This window comes from Lathamus discolor, chromosome Z (genome assembly GCF_037157495.1).
Source record: "Lathamus discolor isolate bLatDis1 chromosome Z, bLatDis1.hap1, whole genome shotgun sequence".
Classification (NCBI taxonomy): domain Eukaryota; kingdom Metazoa; phylum Chordata; class Aves; order Psittaciformes; family Psittacidae; genus Lathamus; species Lathamus discolor.
This window is the reverse complement of record NC_088909.1, coordinates 22,422,681-22,443,174: the sequence shown is the minus strand read 5'-3', so window position 1 is coordinate 22,443,174 and position 20,494 is coordinate 22,422,681. Positions and strand designations below refer to the sequence as shown.

Here is a 20,494-nt window from a genome sequence, read left to right as displayed (position 1 = left end):
TGTTGTGTTACAGTTCCTGGGAAGGCCTTTGAGGTAGAGACCCTCTTCTTGTGATGTGCTGCATGGGTACAGTTGGTGCTGTGCTGAGAGCTGGGCCATGCTGAGGACTTGTGACCAGGAGGAGCAGTAACTGTGGCAGCGGTAGCCATTAGGGTGCTCTGAGCTTTGCTGTAGCCTGGGAATGATTCTGTAGAAACCGCCTTGTTAGCAGCAGTTCTTTAGTGGTGAGGTTTATGAGCAAGCTGCTGCTAGGGCTGGCTGGAGTCAGTAATGTGAGGGCGCAATGATGCCTGAAGGTAGGTCGTGAGCACCACCTTGGAGAAACACTTTGAAATGGCTGTGCTGCTGTGCGTGTTGCTCTGGTGCCGGAAGTAAGTCTCCAGCCTTCCAGAGGACACTTACCCTAGTGAAGGGACTCACTTCTCCGGTGGTGAAGTGGTAACAGCAGCACGTTTGACAAGGAAGAATGTGCGGGCAGTGGTGAGGCACCTGGCTGTGACCGTAGCAGGAGCCAAAGAAGGAGTTGGCATATGGATCCGAGGGCCCAGTAGCAGCCTGTTGAGTGCAGAGCTCAGCACAGAAGCTGCTCTGTAGTTTCCATTGTTGTTTCTGCCCTTCTCCATTTCATTTCAAATGCTCCCGCTTGGGTTCTGAGATCAGAGCTATGCCCAATATTTCAGGACCAGGAGATGAGGATGACACGACACTGGGGGCATCTCCTGCCTGCAGGAGACCCTGGGCAAGGCATGGCTGAGGTGGCGCTCCTCAGCGTCACTGAGTGACTTGGATGTAGAATTCCCTGTGACCTGAGCGGGATGGCAGCCCAAAGGGCACCCGGGCACATCTGAAAAGATACATCTCCACGAACGTCCCCCAAAATAAGGTGCCTAAGGTGGTGCCAGGACATCCTCATGCTGTAGCATGTGCAGCTGTCAGGATATGCTAAGTGTCCTGATCCGGGGAACTGCTTATGCAGCTCAAAACTGCAGCTCTTTCTTCTGTTGCCTGCAGATTGCTCTGTTCCTTGTACTTCCGTCAGCAAGTGAGATGAGGCGAGACTTGCTTTTGCTTTGTTCCAGGTGAAGATGTTCACAAAAGCCTTTGTGGAACAGCCGTAAATGTCAACATCAGGCTTGACAAGAGCTCCTTGACAGTTGAGAAGACTTCTGTCACGCTGTCAAAGCTAAGCTCCCTGGTCATCCACAATCAGAGTGCCATCACGGCCCACTTCCAGTGGAAGCGTTTTGTTGATCAGGAAGAGGAGGAGCGGCAGAAGCTGAGGTTTGTTTGAGAGATTCGTCTCAGAAAGATAGATGCCCCAGGGGAAAACTAACACACGGTCTCAGAGGGCTGTTGGGGCTTTTGAACGGATTAGGGCACGTAAACCCATGCACAGCGTGGAGCTTAACCCTTGCCATCGCAGGCTTTGAAATTGCCATTTCAGGCAGCAGAGAAACACTCACAGCCTGGGGGGATGAACTGGAAATGACACTTTAAAGCTTATGTGACTTGGGCAATCCTTGTGCGACTTTTCAGGCTCAGATGGGTGCAGATATACGGGAGTTAGTCTGAACCCAGAGCTGATCAGGAAACTGCCTTGAACTGCAGCACTTTTCAAGGGCTTTGAGCACATCAAGTTCAGCGTAATTAGGTCAGAAATGCCTCAAAGGCCAGAACTGGTTTTCCACTGTTGTCTGTTTTTAATGACACAGTGTGTGAGTTCTGTGCAAACGCACTGAGTTAAAAGAAAATCTCGTGAGCTTGCCTTGATTCTTCCCTGGACCATTTCTTTAGCATCTCTCCCCACCTGCCTGTCTCGCACTGGACCCTGGGTGATCCTCTGTCCCCTCAGAAGCCACCAGCTTTCCCCAGAGTTCACTTCAACCTGATTTTTTACGTATGAGACTTGCTGTCGTGCCAGTTTCTGTCCTTGACTCTGAGCACGACGCTTGGTTCCTCCTTACTCGTAGTTTTGGGGATGGTCCAAGGCCACCGTCCTGCTGTCAGAGAAGCTTTTGAGACCTCAGAGGAGAGAGGGCCTTTTCCTGAGAGGAGGCAGTGCAGGAGCCTGTGTTGGGATGTGACCCCAAAAGACATGGCCCATTAGAAGGTGTCCCTCCTGCAGCGCTTTTGGGGATGTGATTCTGGCCTGCTGACGGAGCTTGAGTTGAGGGCTGCTCATGCCAGTGTGTGGAAGCCCTCCTCATGCACAGCATGTGCGCGAGGCTCAGTGTGTGTGCAGCAAGTAACGTCCTTGCCTGTTTCCCTTCTCTTTGCGTTTGGATTTAGCTGGGTGATGATCGTTCACACGGCGTTGCCTCGATTTGCTGCACATGGAGCTTTCCCCTGGTCCCCCAGTGCTGTCACCCGCTGGTTCTTCATGGCCAGGGGACTGGAGCGTGAAGGGGGGACAGCAGTGTGCCAGCAAGGAGCAACCGCTCTGCAGCAGTGCTCCCCTTTCATCTCCCGCTTGTGATCTTTAAACACTAGATTGATTTCTGCTGCAGCCGCCGATAAAGGGAGAGGTTAAGTGCATCACAGCTCTGCAGTGGAGGCCAAAACGAGGGAAAAGATGAGGTGGTTCAAGATTCCACGTAGGGTTTGCATTCAGAGATGCTGGTCCTGACTTCTTTACTAGGTGATGCTGGGCAGAGTGCCTTCGTCTCTTGGCACCTCTGTTTTCATGCTCAGAAACCCATTTGTGTCACTGAAGTGATGGGATGCCCAAATCCGTTGCTTTGCTTTGGAAGTGCACCGGGATCCTCTGGTGAAAGGCAGTGCAGATACTGTCTCCTCACCCCTGTGGGTGCAAAAGGGAAGGGGAAAAGTGTGATGCTGGTAACGAGCAGCTGAAAGCCAGTTGCTTCTCCCCTCCCAATGCAGGAGGCTTTTTCTTGAGGGCTGCCAGCTTTAAGAAACCTCTTGTTAGCTCGTCAGTGAGGAGTAAAACTCCTTGCTGTGCTGGGAAGAACGGCAATAATGGGATCCATGTGGGAGCCTGTGTCTCAGGGTCAGCCCTGTGCTGAGCTGCTGCTCTTCCTCGCCGAGTGCTTTGCTGCTCGTGCACTGACACGACAGGCTTTGCAAATCTGCTGCTTATTCAATTATCTGCTTGGTTCGTCTCTCCCATGGCACAGGCTGCAGAGGCAGGAAGAGGACAAGCTGGTTGATGTTCCTGCGGAGCACGGGCTGGTCCCCCCTCTCAGAGAACACCCTTCCCTTCCCATCTGCAGCTCCCAGAACCAGGGGACAGAGGTGCAGGGAGGCTCCATGCCTTTCTGCAGTGATATTTTCACCATTGTGCCCATGGTAAGTGATGGCTGAGAACCTCCCTTCCTGCTGCTCCTCCTCCTTCTCATCTCTGAAGGAGGTCCCTTGGCAGATCCCACATCAGCTGCTTGATGTGCCAAGAGAGGAGACATCCGGTTTCTGGTGAGGCTAGGGGCACTTGTTGCAAAAAGCATTTCTGAACAGCGGCAAGAGCCGACCCCAGGCTGGGCTCTGCTGCAAGGGCTGTGAATTAAGGGCACGTCATGAGTGTCCTCACAGTATTCAGAGGTATCAGTTATTCTCCGTAAGGACACATTCCCACGTAGTGCGCGGGGGTGAAGAAAGGACACTGGTGCACTGTTAGTTCACATACTGACCTGCAGAATGCAATGGTCCTGGGTGGAAAGGAGGCCAAATTGAGCCCAAGCACAGCAATCCCTTCCTAAAACCTGGATTTATACCACATCTGAGTCTCCCTTCCAGTGTCGTCTGTGAGCCTGGACACGAGGCTGGCAGGTTTAAACGGGCTTTTTGAGTTCTACTGCAGATAGGCAGAGAAAACTGCTCACTTTCCTGGTGATGCCAGCGAAAACCCCATGGCCTTCAATCAGCCAGAGCCTGCCTTCTGAGTATTTGCATGGTCTTGAGATGAAGAATGGCTGCTGTCTGAGCAGCGCAGCATCCCTTCTCATCTTGGAGTAAACCCTGGAATAATCCCAACCTCTTCTTTCTTTTACAGTGGGTGAAAGTAGTTTATTTTTTCTATTTTGTTTTCCGAGGAAGGGGCTGCTGTTCTCTTCTTGGTTGCTCCTGCAGCCCATGTAAGGCTGAGAGGTGCCTTTCCTTAAACCAGTTGCAGGAAGTGAGAGCCTATAGAAACCAGGGATGCCTCCTGAAATGTGTGGCAATGCTTCCTGGGACTGTGCACCAGTGCCAGGATCCTCTGCGAGAGCAGCAGAGAGTTGCAGAAACTGGTAGCGTGGCCCAGACTTAAATCCGTGGGCAAGAGCTCAGTCTCTTCTGAGGGGAACAAAATGCCCCTTCCGGGTGCCAGTAAAGGCGAGGGACTTTGGAAGCTGCTGCTTCCAAGCTCTCCTATAAATGCTGTTGACAAGCGTTGCTTGCTCCTTGCTCTTTGCTGATGCTCTAAATAGAGGCTTCCAGGGCTGCAGTGGAAACAAGAATGTGATGTTTGAAGATAAATGGTTTGCTGTCACTTCTGTTTCAGGAGGGAGATGTCTTGCCCAATTCTTCCCTTGAAATCAGTGTGATCTTTCAGCCCAAAGAAGCCAGAGTCTACCAAGAAACAGTCTACTGTGACATCTCAGGTACAGCTCTTTCCTCCTGCTCCTGTTCCCACAGAGGAGGTAGAAACACTCTTCCAGCCCACTCGGACCTCATGTAGTTCTGGAGGGCTCAACAGGGCAGTGCTGGCACACGACGCTGTCCCCGTGGTTCCCGGTGGTCTCCTGTCGGAGGCCAGGGCTCAGGATGCCTGGCTCTGCCTTCCTGATCCCAGAAGTGACCAAGCAGTGAAGGAATAAGCTTTCCCGCCATGGCTTTGCCAGCATTTGCAACACAGCTTTAGTGAAGGAGCACCAGGCCCCTGCAGACCAGTTACGTCCAAGATGAGTCTTTGTGGCGTGGCTCTCTCCTCCTTCTCGTGCTGCTCACTTTGTGTGCAGAGTAGGCTGGGATGGCAGTGAGAGCTCATCCAAAATTTGAGCCAGGATTCAGGCACCTTAGGCTGCTTCAGTGGCTGAGAGCAGCCTTCAGACTGAAGATCTTGTGCTCTGTCATCTCTAGCAAATTTAAGGGAAAGGACCCACCTTGGAGTTTAGCTGTAAGCCTTGAGGTCTCGGTTGCCTTTGCACCAAGGGATGTGCACGTTAGCAGTACATTTATGGCTTATGTGATCTGCTCAGTGGGAAGGCTGGTTTTCCATGACTGGAGAGAGCGCCTTCATCGGGGACTGGAGAGATAAGACAAGGGCTGATGGGTTCGAGCTTAAACAGGGGAGATTTAGTTTAGATGTACAGAAGAAATTCTTTCCTGTGAAAGTGGTGAGGCACTGGAAGAGGCTGCCCAAGGAAGTTGCTCCACCCGTGGCAATGTTCAAGTTCAGGCTGGACGGGACTTGAAGCAAGCTGCTCTAGTGGAAGGTGTCCCTGTCCATGGCAAGGGGTTGGAACTGGATGATCTTAAGGTCCTTTCCAACTCAAACCATTCTGTGGTTCTCTGAGACACCGGCCCAGGGGGTTGGTTAGAAATGAGAAAGCAGCCCCAAGGCGTATGTCCTGAGGGACGAGATGGGTCCCGTATCTTCTCCTGGAGCATCTAGAGCTGGTTCCATCCAGCCCAGGGACCGGCAGCAGCACTGAGACAACCTGGAAAGTGCCGGGTAGCAGAGGGAATTGCACTCACAGAGATTTCCCTCCACAGGCTGTGAGACCAGGCTGCCCCTGTGCATCAGCGGGGAAGGCGTCGGGCCCCAGGTCCAACTCAGCTGTGACCAGCTGAGCATCGGGGAGGTGACTGTTGGCTCAAGCCACAGCTACAGGGTGAGCAGGACGGGGCGCAGGGCATGGGGTGGATCCGGATGGCTCCCGGGCAGCAGCGAGCCTCGTGGAGCTGTGGGATGGGTCTGAATCAACTTGGTGGTGCTGAGCAGGCGCTTGGCACTGCAGGTCAAGTGGAGTGCTCTGTGTCAGGGGAATAAGCCCAGAGTGGCTCTGTTTGTGTGAAGTTATCCCCGCTTTGCATGGAAAAAAACCCCGAGGCAGAACTCGTCCTGTTGTATTTGGCAGCAGCGCTCAGCATCTTCTGCCTTTTACAGATGTTAATTGCTAAACTAGAAAAGAAGTGAGCCTTCTGTAAGCAAAGAGGATTCCTCATGTATTTCCATGTTGCCTTCTCGCTGCTGCTGCAGGTGTTCCTGCTCAACAGAGGAGTTACTGAGACGCCCTTCAGCGTGGTCTCTCCGGAGAGAGCTCTGGGCTCCTGCTTCACCTTTGGCCCCCGGGAGGGCATGCTTTTGCCTTTTGATCATCAGGCCATCTGGATCTCCTTCAATGCCAGTGTCGTGGGGCAGTTCACAGAGGAATTCCAGTTCAATGTGAAGGGATCCCCTGAGCCTCTGACGCTGACTGTGAGGTGAGGAGGGTTCTAGGAGCTTGGCGGCCACATTTGTAGCTCTCTCTGGGTAGTCATCTCCCACCTGCCTCATTTGCTGATGGAGCAGAGAAAGAAAAGGCTTGTCTGAGGTCTTGATCTTGGCTCTCATCCTGGCATCCCCACACTAGGAGCCCACACTAACCTTGACTCCAGTTTGACGCTGACTCCTTGCGACCGCAGCAGCAAATGAAGTGGAATTGTCAGCAAGAGGGAGCCATGGAATAGGTTGGGTTGAACACACCAGTTGCTGTGGTCCTTGATTTTGAGCTGAGAGGCAGAGCTGGCATTGGTTGGCATCAACCATGAAATAAATTAATGGGTGCTGTGCAGGTTCACGTGGTGATTCAGGTGGATGTTGGTGAGTCCTGGAGTTTGGAGCCTTCAAGTCTGCTGAACTTAAGGGCAGGTGAGGAGATGCGGTGTGTTCAGGTTCCGTTATGCCTGCAACTACTTGAAAGGAGGATGGAGCCAGGAGGTGGCTGGTCTCTTCTCCCAAGTAACAAGGGAAAGGACAAGAGGAAACGGCCTCAGTGTGTGCAGGGCAGATTTAGACTTGATGTTAGGAACAGTTTCTCCCCGAAAGGGTGGTCAGGCATTAGAAGAGGCTGCCCCGGGCAGTGGTGGAGTCACCATCCCTGGAAGTGTTCCCAAACCGTGTAGACGAGGCCCTTAGTGACATGGATTAGTGGTGGGCTTGGCAGCGCTGGGGTGACAGTTGGACTTGATGATCTTAAAGGTCTTTTCCAGCGTAGATGATTTGACGATTCTGTGTTGGGTGGTTTAAGACGTGTTGCTCTTGGATGGGTCAGCTGGTGCCCTGGTGGTTGGCTGATGTTTTCCTCCAAGATTCAACTGTCCGCTCTGTTGAGCTGTTGCGGCTCTTGTCAAGGGATGTTTGGGGCTCCCCCGGCTTCGTGTCTCAAAGTCCTGCCCCCATAACGCTTGCGTGGATCAAGATCTTCTGAGCAAGGTGTTCCTGTACTCCATGGGAAGAGCGGTTCCAGCTAAGAAATGCCAAAGCAGGAAAGCTGTGGCTGGGAAGGGTAGTTACATTGAGTGTGCTTTACTGGGGACACCCCTGTGTCCAACACATTACAGATGGGGAAACTGAGGCACGCAGCCATCACTTGTTTGGTGTCCTTCCTCAGGCCATCAACGACTTGGGGGCATACCCTGCATGACACTGTGCCCCAAGCCCCACAAGCAGCTATGGGCTGCTGACCGCTTTGCTTTGGCTGCCTCCCGTCCACCTGGATGCTGTGCTGAGCATGAGGGTGAGGGCTTGATTTGAAACCCCCTGAGGTTCTCAGGCCGGCTTTTACCCACCGGAACGGTAAGGAAAGCTGAAGGCTTTGCAGTTCTCTTTAACCGAGGCCATGTCTCCTCTGCCTTTGTCCTCACAGTGGCTGTGTCACTGGGCCGGCGTTTCATTTCAATGTATCGTCCCTCCGCTTCGGTGAAGTCTCCTTTGGTGAGTGTGCCCTGGGCTTGGGCTGCAGGGTGGGAGGTCTGAGCCTTACCCAGATGGAGCACTTGTCCAGGACAGCATTGTCACTTGTGTTCCTCCATAGCCACCTTCAGCATGTCAAAACCAGGACTGCCAGCTGCTAGGCAGTATTTTGCCATCATGAGATCAAACAGAACCAGACAGAATGGCACAGAGCCAATTGAATGGTTCAAATAGAACGGAAGGAGTAGAAAGTCAGTGTTCTCTGGTGTCCCTCACAGTCAGTCCAGCCCCAATCTGCCAGTCCTCAGCAACAGAATGACTGTGAAAGTCTTTCTTGTCCGCGGCCAACTGGAGAAGGGAGTTGAAGGCAAGTTGTAGGTGCCCTGGGTGAATTTTGCTGTTGTGAGGCAAGGGCACCATTTACCCACCTGACCGTTAGCGTGAGAAATCAATTAGTGCTGTGAGGCCAACTCGTTGTCAGCTCCCAGGTAACATGGCCAAGCAGTAGCTCCGCATTGGGCACCCATGTCTTCAGACATGGGCTCCTCCTTCCCCACCAAAAGCCCAGCTCTGCTGACAGAGCTGGCGGCTGTGCACCCAGAGCTTCTCCACTGAGATGCAGATTCTGGTTCTCCACCTCAGTCTCGCAAAGGACTTCTCACTGAGATGGTCTCAAGTTTAAACGTGAACTCAACCCCCCAGATCAGCTGCGATTGTCTCAGTGGCTTCCATTATGGAAAGCAAGTACCAAAGCTGAAGCCATGTCAGCCTTTGTGGGGTAATGAAAGGCAGTGTGCAGCATGGCCGTTTGTCCCCGCTCCTTCGGGAGGGTGAGACGCAGGTCCTGCTTGTTCTTGAGCAAGCATCAGGTTTGCCTCCAGTGAAGTGGGCCGTGAGCTGCCACAGGCTCGGTCTCGATTGTCCCAAACCAGGAGATGCACCGAGGTTCCTGTCTGGAGAAACTGCTTCAGAGTGCTCTGCATCATGCTGTGGCTGCCAATTTCATCTTTCCTTTCCTTTCCTGGATCATCTCTTTGATGACAACATACTGCTTTTATCTCTCAAAAACTGTGGGAGTGTTTGTGGAGTTCACAGGGACTTTTCTGGACTGACTTTTGAGAGTAAATGTTCTGGATGCACCGTCATGGTTGAGAAGGAATTGGTGCTGGTCTGGGGGAGGTGAGAGCTCCTCACAGTTCGAGACACTTGTGTTAGAGTGGCATTTCTGTGTGACAAGCGTAAAAGGGACCGTAATTGACGACGACTTCCCCACAGAGCTTCTCAATCAGCTGTAATTGCCATTGAAAGGAGGCAAACTCCAAGCGCAGTTTTATCAGCGCAGGATGTCCACCCCAGGAATCACGGGATAATAAACTCCTGTTGTGTCCTTTTCCCAGGCTTTCCTCGCACCCTGTGCTGCCGCCTCACTAACACTTCCTCGGTGCCCTTCAACTTCAACCTTCGCATTCCTGGGGACGGCTCGGGAGCACCCAGCGTGACCAGTTTTGCTCAGGTGTCAGACAGCACTGGTCCGTCGTGGAGAAAGCGAGCCCCAGGTGCCAAGAAGCCAGCTGAATTTACTATCAGGCCCTCCACAGGGACCATCTGCGCCAAGGGACACTTGGATATCCAGGTACGCGAAGAGTCCAGCCCTGTGTGCTTCAGAGGTGGAGCTGGAGCTTCGGTGGCGTTGAGGGGGCTTTAGCACTGCTGGCTCTGAGCATCCTGCGAGTAAGAGTTGGGCACTAGTGTTGGGCTCTACATCTGCCCTGGCAACGCAAAGCGCATTCGGTAATTCAGGTATTGTCCAAAGGTTTCTGTTACTGCCAGAGACTGTGCTCTACACATGAACCAGCAGAAGAATTAAAGGCAAACATCACAGAATCCTAGCCTGTTTTGGGTTGGAAGGGACCTTACAGCTCATCCCGTTCCAGCCCCCTGCCATGGGCAGGGACACCTTCCACCAGACGAGGCTGCTCCAAGCCACATCCAAACTGGCCCTGAACACCGCCAGGGATGGGGCAGCCGCAGCTTCTCTGGGCAACCGGTGCCAGGGCCTCAGCACCCGCACAAGGAAGAACTTCTTCCTGATACCTCATCTTCCTCATATCTACTAAATCCTCCCTTTCCTTGCTGTGGAAGGAGATGTGGAGGGCACTGCATATGGCCGATGGGTTTTGGGAGTGATGAAGTATTTGATGCTCTTGTCTTCCAGGTCACCCTGTGCTCCAACACCGTGAAGAGATACAAGCTGGCCCTGGTGGTTGATGTGGATGGTGTTGGCAGAGAGGTGTTATCACTGCCCGTCAGAGCCAGGTACCAACTCTTCCCTTGCAGCCCCTCTTCTTTCCCTATGCATCTGCCAGAAGCAAGTGGTGCTGCCTTGCGTAGAGCTGGCTGGCTCCAGCTCCAAATGAGGAGCATTGCTCAATGAGCTAGTTCTGCCCAGCTAGACAGGAGAACAGCAGCGCATGGAAAGCAGTCCATGATGAGCAGCACTTGTGCTCAGCCACAGGCACGGCCCAGGGCCTTCTCCTACAGGAAACTGTGATTATATTCCTTATCGGCCTGCTCTGGGGGCTTGAGGTGTAATGTTTCCAAAGGGCCGCCTCTCCTCCTTCCTGCAAGTGCTGGACTTGTGCTGGGTTGTGGCCAGAATCCAGGACTGGTTTGGGCCACAGCAAGCAGCTGCTGCAAGCTGTTGTCTGCCTCAGTTAAGGAGGGGCCGTGCAGACGGGCAAGGGGCTTAGGGCAAGACTGGTGAGGGAAAAGTAAAGGCGAGATCTTGTGACAAAGTAGTCCTTGGTGTGGAAGGTGAGCTCAGGTTTTTGTGCTTCCGTCTGGCTCTGCTGAGCATTGATGTTCTCGGAGTTAAGCTCAAAGTTGTTCTTGCTTCAGCCACATTCAGGCCTGTTGTGCTGCGGTGGGCGTCAGTTCAACGGCAAGAGGGATGCATTTCACCGGTGCTGTTCCCTCTCCCGGGCAGAGTTGTGCAGTCAGTGCCTGGGCTGCAGTTGTGTAGAACAAGTGCAAATGGGAGCAGCTGGCGTGCGGACCCGTGGGGAAAGGACCAAGGCAGCCACAGGGCCTGGGAGAGGGTTATCGCTCGCGGTGCAGGGCAGGTGGTGGCCTGCACCCTGCGTTGCTGGGGTAAAGGGCTGGATTTCAGGCAGGGACACAGCGGTGTTTTCCCTGAGACACTGGAGTCTGGTGTTCCTGGAGCCTTGGCGAGCGCTGCTCCTCGGTGGGAAAGCTCCCTCAGAGCTCACACCTCGCTGGGGCCATTGAGAGGGTCCTTGCGAGCCTCCTGGGGCAAAGGAGGGGCAAAGCTGACCTGGGACAGGGCACCGTGCTCTGCCTGGGCACTGAGCAGCTTTTGTGATGCTGAGACTCAGGGTCTGCCCCTCTTTTGCAAGAGGTTGTTGGGTAAAAAGAGGTTGAAGGCTGTTTCTCACTGTAGGCGTATCAAATGTCTATTTGACAGTGACAAATGGGTCGTGCTCCATTTGGTGCTCATTGAGAAGTAAACAAGTAAGCAACGCTGTGTCAGAATCTAATTCCCTTTTGCTCATCTCTCTGCCTAGATGTGTAATTCCCCCGCTGCGAGTGCTCCACCCGGCTCTGACCTTTGGACGATGCTCTCTCAAAGTCCCTTACCAGCAGATGCTGACCCTTGTGAACGACAGCAACCTTCCAGGCTGCTACTGGGCTCTTCCTCAGGTTTGGCATCGCATCCGCCTCCTGCCTCCAATGTCACCTAGGGGTTTGTTAGGGAAAAACCGGGTTTGGTTAAGATGTTGCTGGTTTGTATTCAACCCTAAAGGTTTGCTGGGAACAGGAAGCTGCCTGAATATCAACTCCAGGAAGCAGCTTAAACTCTCCAGGAAGCAGATTATATTCTAGTCTTCGGGATGCTTTCAATGCGGGAGAACTTGTAGGGTTGTGAAAAGCTGCTGCAAGGAGGCTGCCAGCACGGGACGGGGGGTTGTGGAGGCAGCAGCTGTTGGCCCCCCTCAGGATGCTGAACCCATACATGTCTTGCATCTTGAGTTGTGCCTTTCTGCTTTCTCCTAGGCATTTTTAGACACGTGTGTGAGTTGCCGTTGTGGTAGATGTTAAAGAGTTGAAAGTTTCCTCAAAGGTCAGTCTGAAGCCGTGTTTGGTTCTGTCCCTTATAGGAGAACAAGGATGCTGCTGCTGTGTGGTACTCCAGCCCTGAGCCCCGTGGGATTATCCAGCCTCACAGCTCGGTGGAGATCCCGTTCACACTGGAAGTCCAGGTGACGGGAAAGCAGGACACCGTTGCTCGTGTTGCGGTGTTTGGGAGTAGAGAATCCCCACTGGTGAGTGCTGGGGCAGACGTGTGCCTTTGTGCCTCTCATCTTGGTGGGATGTAGAGCGTACAGGGGTTCTTCCAGGGAAAATGATCTATGGCTGTTGTCTACAAGGAAAGAAGGCATTCGTGGCATAAGCAACACTAATGCCTGGAGAAGACATGGGACTGAGTGACCCTGTGCCCGGTCAATCCATCCTCAAGGCGCTGCGCTCGTGCTCGGCTGCTGCTCACAGCCCGCAAATGCTGGTCAAAACCTGGCTGGGTGTTGCCTGCACAAATGGGAGTTTCTGGGTGTCATTTCCTCTAGGTCTGCCATATGGCTTGAGTGCAGCTTCGGGAGCTGGTAGCCACATCCAAGCTGGCCTTGAACAGTGCCACGGATGGGGCAGCCATAGCTCCTCTGGGCAGCCTGTGCCAGCCATAGCTCCTCTTGGCAACCTGTGCCAGAGCCTCACCACCCCTCACAGGGAAGAGCTTCTTCCCAGGATCCCATATTGATCACCACCCCCCCCCCCCCCCGTCAATTTAGAGCCGTCTTTCCCTGTTCTGTCCCCGCAGGCCCTTATCCAAAGCCCCTCTCAAGGTTTCTTGTTGGCCCCTTTAGGCACTGGAAGGTGCTTTAAGGTCTCCCCAGAGCCCTCCCTTCTTCAGGCTCTACAAGCCTGGTTAAGGCTTGGGGTGTCTGGAGCTGGGGAAATCCCGCCAGACTGGATAAATTCTCATTGGTTTTAGTGATGTGAGAAGGGGGTTTAGCAAAAGGATCCACATTCCTCCTCCGCTAGTTTGTGCCCCTTCTGCAGGAACAAACTTTTGGGTCTCAGGCTGTCAGCAGAAAAAAATACTGCTCGAATGATGCAATTAATAATGAATGTCTTGGTGCAATAAAGAAGTAATACCAGGAATGCACACAAGCACAAATGAGAGGCAACTAACTTGCATGATCTCTGCTGAGAAGAGCTTTGCTTCCAGCCTCTACTGGTTTTCACAGGAGAAGCTTTGGGAAGGTTGAAGAAGTTCCTGTGCAGTGTGGCTGTGCAGCCGCAGCAGTCAGGGAGGGTGGTTTATGGCATGATGGAGCAGTACAAGGAGCAGGCGTAGGCACAGAGTAGCGGAAGGAGAGCTGAGAGCATGGAGGAGGTGTGAAAAGCATGTGTGGGAGATGGGGGTTCTGTATCCCCTCATAATGGGATCTTGTGGCTTTCAGATCCGCAGGGACCACTCCAGGTGCCACCTTTGCTCCAGCCTTCCTGTTTCAGCCTCACAACCCTGACAGCTTCAAACAGTCAGAATTCCCTCAGCCTACGAGCACCCTTAGAGCTGTCCAGTCATTCTAAACCTTCCCTGTTGTTTTTTTCTCTTTCCTGCCTGCCTCCTGGAGCAGGAAATCCATTTATTGAGCACTGGAGAAGGACCAGTTGTCCACGTGCACCCAAGTGAGATAAATTTTGGCAGCATCCAAGTTCTACAAGATGCTTCCCGGACCCTCCACCTCTCCAATCAGTCTGTCATCCCTGCATCCTTCTCGGCAAAGATGGTAAGTGTCGCTGGGGCTGTTTTCCAGAGCAAGTGAGTGGCCCATAGCAGCCTGTGACTGGAGCACTTATTTCTATGCAACATTTCCATGTCACTGAGATGTGTCTGAGAGAGAAAGCCAGATGGTCCATCCGAGTGCAGCAAGAGGAGCCTGGCTCCGGGGGCACTTGTAGCTGGGGCACCCGTCAGTAAAACAGAGTTTGCAGAGATGTTTGAGCAGAAAGGAGTTCATTTCTGCAAGTTCTCCCTTTATTTTGTGGAAGGTGTTTAGCTGTGAGAGTCTTTGTTTTTGGAACTGAGAGGTCTGTCCTCAAGGCGCTTACGGTGAAGTGGGTTTCACACCTCCTCGGGGGTCAAACCAGCTGGGTTGTTGCCCAGAAGCAGACTTGTAAGGGTTGTGTACCTGCAGAGCCTGTGTGCTCTGTAACATTGTAGAGCATGTGGCTGCAGAAAGAGGCTGTTTAATTCCTGGAGGCGGCACGGTGGAACAGGCTGCGGAGCAGAAGGAGGTTGTGGGGTCTTCTGACAGGGGCTGATGCAGCCAGGAAGGGCTCGTGTGCTGGGTCTGGGGGGTGCTCCCCACCGGAGGGGCGTCTGTGAGGGGCTTGAGAGGAGGTTTGTTCTTCTGCAGGCTGGGTTGTTGAAGTTCTGGAGCCGCTTCACGCAGGCCTGTGGCTGGGGACTTGGTTGTGTCTGCGCATGAGGCATCCAGCAGGGTGTGAGAGCACAGGCTCAGCCCCCTGGGCAAGGAGGAGGGGGCTGAATTTCCCTCCTGCTGCTTTTCCAGGCGTTTGGGGGTTAAATAGAACCTCAAAGTGGGGGATTCGCAGGCAGCTTGCTTTGTCCGCACCATAAAAATCTGCTTTTGACCTCTGCAAAGAGCAAGCACCCCAGTGCCCTCAGCAGCTGCCTCCTTCAGTGCCCTTTCTTACTTGCTGGTAAGCAAAGCAATTGTTACTCTGCTCGTCAGGGGAAAGCAAACATGTCCTGTTGCGCTGTGCCTATTGGCAACTGAATTACAGAGGGTTAGAAGTCTTCAAGACAGCTGTGCTTCTAGAAGCAAGCTGAGAGCTTTTCCCAAAGGCAAAGCAGGAGCAGTTTGGTTCTTAAATGTTGTGCTTGGCAGCAGCTGGGCAAGCCGTAGCCGTGCCCTGGAGAGCCGCGATGCGCAGAGTGGTGTCCCTGGCCTCCCCAGCCTGGCAGGGAGGGCAGATGCGATCATGGAGGGGTGAGCTGTGGACAGGGAGCACAAATGGAGACAAGCTCTGCCCCTTGATCCCGTAAAACATCCCGTTGACGGTGCTCGGGGCAGAGGCTAAACCACAGTGGTCCCCGTGCTTGTGCTGAGGAGATGCTGATGCTGAGGAGGCAGGAGGAGGCCGGTTGTTGGCGGGAGCATGTAGCCAGCCTCAGGCTCTGATCTCCGCCTCCTGCAGGGCTCGGGGTGCTTTTGGGCTCTTTCCTGCCACTGGCTGTTTGTGTGGATAAGGAGCAGCTTTGAAATGAAGAACAGAGGGTCCCCCCCACCGGGAATGCTGAACCACCTGGGACAAGGCTCTGCAGCCAGCTGGTGCAGGACGGGGTTTATTTCCCCTTCATGAGCAGCCCTACGAGGACAGTGACTCAGCCTGACTGAGAATGGGAATGCTGTTGTTAGAGCTACGGGAATGGGAATGCTGTTGTTAGAGCTACGGCTCTCGCTAGAGCTACGGCTTGATCAAGTGCAGCTGCATTTGTAACGTGGAGTTCTGCTTCCTCTGCCACTTGTGCAAGGCCAGAGTGACCAGATCACTTCAGTGACTCATCTGTAAACAGATTCAAGAGAGCTGATTGTGGTGTCTCCTCAGTCATCCCTTGGGGCAGCTATCCGTCCCTTCCTCCCTCTCTCCTTCCCTCCCTCCATCCGTCAGCTGCACACTGGTGTCCATTGTAACCAGATTGTGGAAGCTTTCATTCACGATGGACGTCTGTGCTGGGATAAGATTCTGATTATCGTGGTGAACTTCTGAAGTGGTGGATCCCAGCCCTTACTGGTTACTCAGGAGCTCTGATGCCCAATAGTACAAGAAGCTGCTATAGGGTCAGAAATAGCCACTGTCTTTGTGCATGCAGTGCATGCAGCTACGGCATCATTTTGCGGCGCACTCAAGGATAAGCAAGTAGCAGAGATGTTATCAGAGGTTGGGTATTTGTCTTGAAAGTGGGGGTATTTTGTAGCGTGGCTCCAAGAGGTTTCTTGTCTCTGAGACACAGGCTGGATTGGGGGCAGGCAGAAGCTGACCTAGAAACCCAAGGGAATGTGTCTCGGCAGAGCCTTGTGGCCCTGGCAGGTCTCCTGTTCAGCAGTGCACGGTGCTGCCCCTTGGAGCCAGAGCAGATGCTGACTGAAAGAATGAGGAGAGGATGCAAATCGTCCTCCCCTGGCCTGGGCTGTTGGCGTGGGCTGTTGGCCTGGGCGGGCCCAGCAGGGCTGTGCTGGGTCACGCCAGGGAGTTGAAGGTCTGGCTCCGTCGAGACCCCCATCCTCATTCCTCAGGAATAGTTTCTGGGGTACAATTTTCTGGCGGGCTTGTTGCCAAGCTTTGATAAATGAGCTTTGTCAGGGAGCAGACTCTCAGATTCACGTTTGGAGCGGAGCTCTCAGGGCTCCTTTCCAAGCGAGCTGCCCTGTGTCAGCACGAGCCAGAGAAGCTGTACATGAATGTCAGTGGAATCTTCACACCCACTGGCTCGGTGTGAACGTGTTGCCTGGGCAGGCCTTGGCTGGTGGCAGCCAGGTCCGTGGTTTCCGTCCTAAATGAGTGTTGTCTTCCAGGCTGGTGCAGACTCGTGCTGGACCGTTGGACCCAGTCAGGGAGTGATCCCTGCCAAGGCTGAGGTGTCTCTGGCTGTCACTGCAAACTTGGATGACACGGAGCAATTCAAGGACGAGGTGGTGCTGTTCATTGAGAACAGTCGTGCCTACGTCATCCCCGTCCAGGCTGTTGGCGTTGGCACCACGATTGTCATTGACAAACCCTTTGGCCCGGAGCTCAACCTGGCGCCCTGCTTCAGGTAGGGAATCTCTCAGCTCCCACTTCCCCATGGGCTCAGCAAGGAGGAGTTCTGCTGCAGTCCCTCAAGCTTCTTCAGTGCTCACAGTCCTGGCTCTGCTTCCCTGAAGCCACAGGGCTTCCTTTGGAAACATTTTATGGCCATCTGCAAGTCAGTAGGTACTCTGAAAGCCACCGAGCTGGAGAGCAGTTGCTAAGTTGTTGCTGAATTGTCTTTAGTCATAATCCATTTGTCTCCTCACTTTATCAAACAAAGATTTGGAGGAAGAGAGCAGGTCCTGGAAGCCTCCAGCTGAGAAATGCTGCCTTACAAGTACAGACATGTTTCTCTCTGCAGTGATATTGCTTGCTTTGCCATTCCGTCTGGAGTAAGATCTCAGAGCAGCAGCAAGCCTGGGCAGTAGCTTGTTAGCAGCTCCTCGACTGAATGAATGGCGCTGGTTTATTTCCCCTCTGGCCAGGAGCCCTGGAGGAGCAGCAGAATTTCTTTGCCCTGTGTCATCCCCCAGTTGGCTCCTCTCCCCCACTCCGTGCCCGGTTGCTCTTTATTAGACGTGGTGGCTCTTCCCTGGTTTCTCCTGCCTGCTTCCCGAGGCACGGGCAAACGAGTGTGGATGCTGGACCAGCTCTGGAAGGGGGAGGAAGTGTGGAAGTGTGGAAGTCTGCTGAGGTGGAGTGGGATAAATGAAGAGTCTCGATTGAAATTGGTGAGCTGGAAGGAGAGGATTCAGTGGTCCCAACGTGTGTGTCTGAAACCAGTCATGTTCTTGGAGACAGGAGGAAAAAAGTGCTGTTTGCCTTGTGTTGGAGACCTCCTCAGAGAAGAAGAACAGTCTTCTTGGGGTGGCTCTTCCTTTCTGTGGCTGCAAAGAGGGTCCGTGGTGCTCCGATACCTGAATTCTTGGGGTAGAAAGAGCAGCTTAATCCTACCTTAAGTACTTGGGATAGGTTTGGAGAGGTAAAATACGCACCCACGAGCCCTCCACGTACGCAGGGACATCGCAGGGAGGCTGGTGCTTGTCCAGAGTTTCCTGTGCTCAGTGCAGCCACAAGCTGGCTGCACAATGGAGGGGACAGTGTCCATGTGATTCATGTAGTTGTCTTCTGCCCCCCTTTATGTCTTTGCCCGCGGGCTCAGTTTGGAGCTGTTGCCATTGCTGTCGGCTGCAGAGCCGCCACCAGAGGGTGGTACGTTGGGGGCAATGAGGGTTGGATGCTCCCTACGAGACGCCTCAGAGGCATGAACAACAGCTCCCAAGGGGAAGGTGGAGTGGCAGCTAGGCTGTTCCTCCAGCTACTTGCATGTGGGGCCGGCTCTTTACGAAGCTCTTCCTTGCTGGAAGGGTGCCAGCAGAGCAGCTGCTGGATGGTGACAAACCTAGGGGCAGCCAAGGTCTGGCTTTTGGTGAAGCCGAGTGTGCAGTCAGGTCGTGCCCTCAGGGTGCTGAAGCTGGGTGACCAGTGGCAAATAGCAGCTCCCCTGCCATTTTGTGTCTCTGCTTCTCCTCTAGCCTGGATCCCTGCTGTTACCGCTTCAAGATGACAAACAAAGGACGACGCACCCATCTGCTCTATTGGACCACAGAAGGTGGCACCACACTTAAGCAGCGCAAGCGTCTCCCTCGCATCAGTAAGAGCAAGGGCAAGGTTTCCTCCTGTGGCCCCGTGCTGAAGCTTCAGCCGCTGAGGACGGAGCTGATGCCCGGCCAGACAGCGGAGGTGGTGCTGAAAGGCTCCTGCAGCACCCCCCAGGTGAGTTCTGCATCAGGGCATTTGTGCAGCCCCTTGACATTTGCCTGAGCAAATGGGCAAGTGCTTCTGAGAACCTGGTTTCCTGCCATAAGTTACTGTGGCAGCACCAGTTGCTTTCCATGCTCGCCACCATCAGTTGCTGAGGCTTTTTGAGTTCCATGGCTACCATAAAGCCAACTTGGTGGTAGCAAAACATGGCCTGAAGGCACTGTCGCCCCAGGCTCTGTCCAGCATGGCCTTGTACCCTGCCAGGGATGGAGCATTCACCACTGCTTTGGCAACCTGTGCCAGTGCCTCACCATCCTCACAGTGAAGAACCTCTTCCTTGTATCTAACCTGAACTTGCCCTGTTTGAGTTTAAGTCCATTACCCCTTGTCCTGTTGCTGCAGTCCCTGAGAAGAGTCCGTGTCCGGCATCCTTGTAGGCCCCGTTCAGCTAGTGGAAGGCTGCTCTGAGGTCTCCCCGCGGTTTCTCTTCTCCAGGCTGAGCAGCCCCAGTTTTCTCAGCTGGCCTTAAAGTTAGAGGTAGACTGGGAGCCCAGGCAGAAAGTAACTAAAGAAATGGCCAGTTGTCTGTGTGGGGAAGCAGCGAGTGAAACAAAACACCCAGGAAGGTAGGGAGTGTCTGGGAGCAGCATTGATTTTCCTCTGTAGACAGACACGGGCCGGGAGCTTGTCCAGCCCGGAGACCGGGATGAGAGAAATGAAGCCAGTGTGCCAGCTCTAATGATCCGAATGATGTCCGTCCACATGGGAAAGTGTTCCAGGGATCATTAGAACTGAGAGCTTGACTTGTGTCAGTATTCCCATCAGCGCTCGCCCCGCTCCCTCAGCCAGCCCCCGTGTGCCGAGGGCAGGCAGGTCTTGCAGCACCCTTGGGTTGCAGCTCAGAGGGGCAGATTTCAGCAGGGTCACTGAGTGTTCTCCTCCCTGGACCCTTCTCTCCGGGGGAAATCCAGCTCTGCAGAGGAGCTGCCGTCTGACCCCGGTGTGCCTTCCCTGGCTCCAGGAGCACTGGGCACAAGTGTTTAAGTGAATGGGGAATAAATGTGCATTAAGCTCCTGCTGCTGCAAGAGTTTGAGAGGTGTTTTAAAGGATTGCCTGAGTGGTAGCTTGAGGAAGACTTGATCTCTCAGCTGGTTGACTCCGATGGGACTGTCCGTGTGCAGTCCTGAGCCCATGAGGCTTTGCTGAAGAGGGAAGAAGGAACCAGAAGGGAAATGGTCAGGCCACTGGTGAGGGTGCCTTCCTGGAAAGCCAAATGGGCATCTGTGAGCTCAGCTGTGGCTACCTGGCTCGTGCAGTCCAAGCCAAGAGCCTGGGATTGGGTCTTCCACCTTCCCTAGGTCTCGAGAACTTCATACTCTTGAGGCTGGTTAGAAGCCCAAGACCCTGTGGTGCACGTGCAGCACAGGTGATTCTGACGTCTCTAGGCTCTGAGGAGGAGTTGGGTTGTGGTGGTCTATCAGAGGGAAGAGAGAGGAAAAAAGGGAGGAATGTGGGGAAGTGAAACCATGAGGAGGAATCAGGAAAAGTCTTGGATGTAAGAGCATCCAGCTTAAGTAGAGGGTTTTCATGCCAGGTTGAAGACATCTCTTTCCTGGGGAGGTTTGTTTTACAGGCAGGTCTAGGGGGACACAGTACATCCTAGGAAGGCAGGCTGTCTGTTTGGGGTTTTCCCAGGGATCCTTTCCACTAAACTTGCAAGGGAGGATTTGCTGGCATTGATCCTTCTATCCCCTGTTTCCCTTCATACAGTCTGGTTTGTTTTTTTTTAATGAGTTCCTACAGTTTTCGGTAAGCATTTTGTTTGGCAGTGGGACAAAGCAAAGCAATAACCGTTTGGGCAGGGATTGTTCTGACAGCTGTAGGCAGCACAAGACTCCTGAGGGCCTTTTGTGGTGGTTGGGTTGTAACACGAGGGA

The 20,494-nt window shown here is 53.6% G+C and overlaps 1 protein-coding gene across 1 annotated transcript in view; it reads left to right on the top strand.

Annotated features, from left to right (window-relative positions):
• Positions 1–19,345, top strand: part of LOC136005852 (hydrocephalus-inducing protein-like) — a 41,358-nt gene extending 22,013 nt beyond the window's left edge. Inside the window, exons 15-21 of the mRNA XM_065663745.1 lie at positions 1,080–1,270; positions 10,110–10,199; positions 12,073–12,237; positions 13,612–13,764; positions 16,579–16,817; positions 18,328–18,568; positions 19,223–19,345. Of these exons, the coding sequence (XP_065519817.1) occupies positions 1,080–1,270; positions 10,110–10,199; positions 12,073–12,237; positions 13,612–13,764; positions 16,579–16,817; positions 18,328–18,568; positions 19,223–19,345 (1,202 nt within the window). The remainder of the gene's footprint in view (positions 1–1,079; positions 1,271–10,109; positions 10,200–12,072; positions 12,238–13,611; positions 13,765–16,578; positions 16,818–18,327; positions 18,569–19,222) is intronic.
• The last annotated feature ends 1,149 nt before the right edge of the window (positions 19,346–20,494 follow it).